The sequence below is a fragment of the Wasmannia auropunctata genome, unplaced genomic scaffold (assembly GCF_000956235.1).
Source record: "Wasmannia auropunctata unplaced genomic scaffold, wasmannia.A_1.0 LD318692.1, whole genome shotgun sequence".
Taxonomy (NCBI): Eukaryota; Metazoa; Arthropoda; class Insecta; order Hymenoptera; family Formicidae; genus Wasmannia; species Wasmannia auropunctata.
Window position 1 is genome coordinate 1 of NW_012044198.1, and position 2,133 is coordinate 2,133.

Sequence of the window (2,133 nt, forward strand, 5' to 3'; positions counted from 1 at the left end):
TCTTTCTAGATAATGGGTAGCATTATCACATACTTAATAATAATGTTTCAATTCATATCGGATTCTTGCAAAGGAAAAACAGCAAGCAATATTGCTGAAATACTCTAATTATAAAAAGATATTTTTAGTAAACAAATAAATATGCTTTTAGAATCACTTAAATATTATGTAATAATTACTTTTCATCGATACAAATGGAATATAATTTTTTCATGTTTCATATTTGCATTTAAATACCTATGTACCTACATACACATATATACGCCAAAAGTTAGAATATAAGTATATTAAAAGTGAATTTAATGTCTTAAATTTATTTTTAAAAGCCATCCAAATATTTTATTGCAGATACATTTGCACGTGGATTTTTGCTTATTGATAATAACATAAAACTTTTATCAAGTGTTTATTATAACATCAAAGTACAATGATAGTTTTCATGCCTTTCATTAAACCTTTCTCTTGTTATATGACAAATAAATCAGCCAACATTCCATTTCATGTACACGTAAATTAGTGTGTCATATGTTACAACAATAATACATTATTTCTTTGTGCAATCCACTTTAAGAGAAACAAATGTCGATCGAAGAATGCCATGGTTACTTTACGACTAACAAATACTTTTTTGTCTCTCTGTTTGACGCAAGATTTGCTCGCAGTTTTAAACTTAAATTCATAGAGTGTAGAACAAGAAGACCATAGCAATTTAAACACTCGTTACGAAGAGACAGACTTGAAGATATACTTACAAACAAAATTATCGCATCTATATTATTTACATCTATATTAGTGCTAAAGTGTATTGATTAATAACATTTTAATTTCGTTATAAATTTTTGCTAATCAGTTTAACAATTCCAGTACAAGTTAGAGATAAAATGTGGAAAAAATGGTGGCTGTTCCATGCCACGGACTTCGAATCCTTAATGTATCCCTGCTTCATCATTTGCCGTAGTCTCGGAATATTTCCATACAAAATGAAAGCTTCGACTTTTGTAGCTTCAAAATCGCCCTACATCCTATCAACTGTAATTATCTGCGTTTGCTCCGTTATAAATCTGATATACACTTACAATATTATTATGTTCACATTCAGCTTTGGAGACATAACTCATAATTTTGACGCAGTTAATTACTTAATGTTCAGCACTTTCATAATGATCATCACGCACGTCTCGAGTGGTCCGCGAATGCGATTACTACAGACGATTTTAAAGATATCTTCGAAATTACCCTCAGAGTCATATCAAAAGATGTCCAAATTTATTCACATCAAGGATATATTGGGCATTACCTTTCGAGTCGTGCAAATATATATAAATTATTCTAAAGTACCTGACTTGGAATTTAATTGGTGGAATATTTTGACTGTGACGTCCGCAACATACGTCGGCTTACTGGGATTTCAGATAAATATGATGTTTATAAATTGTGTTTGTGTATTAAAGGCTTGTTTTAAGAGAATCAACGAAAATTTGGCACATGTACAAAGACTGATAGTAAACGATATAAAGTTATATAAACCGAGGTTTATTTGCAACGAGCAGAGAAATAAATGTTTGCTGATCAAACTCAAAATGTTAGAGAAGCAACATTTGATCGTTAGCAACATAGTGCAAATGCTGAACTTAATCTTCAGTGTGCAAGTCACTTCTACTATAGTCATGACCTACGCTACCATCACCTTTGAATTGTATTTCTATATAGTGCGCTGGCAAGATGGAGTGTTTTTTTATTTGGATAAACAGTACTTTGATGTACTTATAATGTCCACGGGATTTAACATTTTAAAAATAGTATTACTTGTGTGGGCCTGCGAGGCCTGTAAAAGTCAAGCTCAAGAAATCGGTACTACTATTCATGATCTACTTAACAGCACCAATGATGAGCAAATAAAAAAGGAGGTAAAAATATAATTTTATATATTTTCTATACAATTTTTTTTAAATGTACTGTATGTACGTTAATACAATCATTTTAAACATTAGATCTATTGAATTACGTTTATCAGTTTTATTTTTTGTCCCTGCACTTAATAGTCTTACGATCTAATATTGTAGTTACAGCTGTTTTCTTTTCAAATATTACATCGCGAAAATGCATTTTCGGTGAAAGCTTTCACTGTGGATG

The 2,133-nt window shown here is 30.7% G+C and overlaps 1 protein-coding gene across 1 annotated transcript; it reads left to right on the forward strand.

Annotated features, from left to right (window-relative positions):
* Positions 1-881: 881 nt before the first annotated feature.
* On the forward strand, positions 882-2,126 carry LOC105460611 (the record flags this gene model as incomplete). Its single annotated transcript, XM_011707099.1, has 2 exons — positions 882-1,907; positions 2,064-2,126. Coding segments are annotated over exons 1-2 (1,089 nt in total), but the record flags the coding sequence as incomplete, so codon positions are not given.
* Positions 2,127-2,133: the final 7 nt, after the last annotated feature.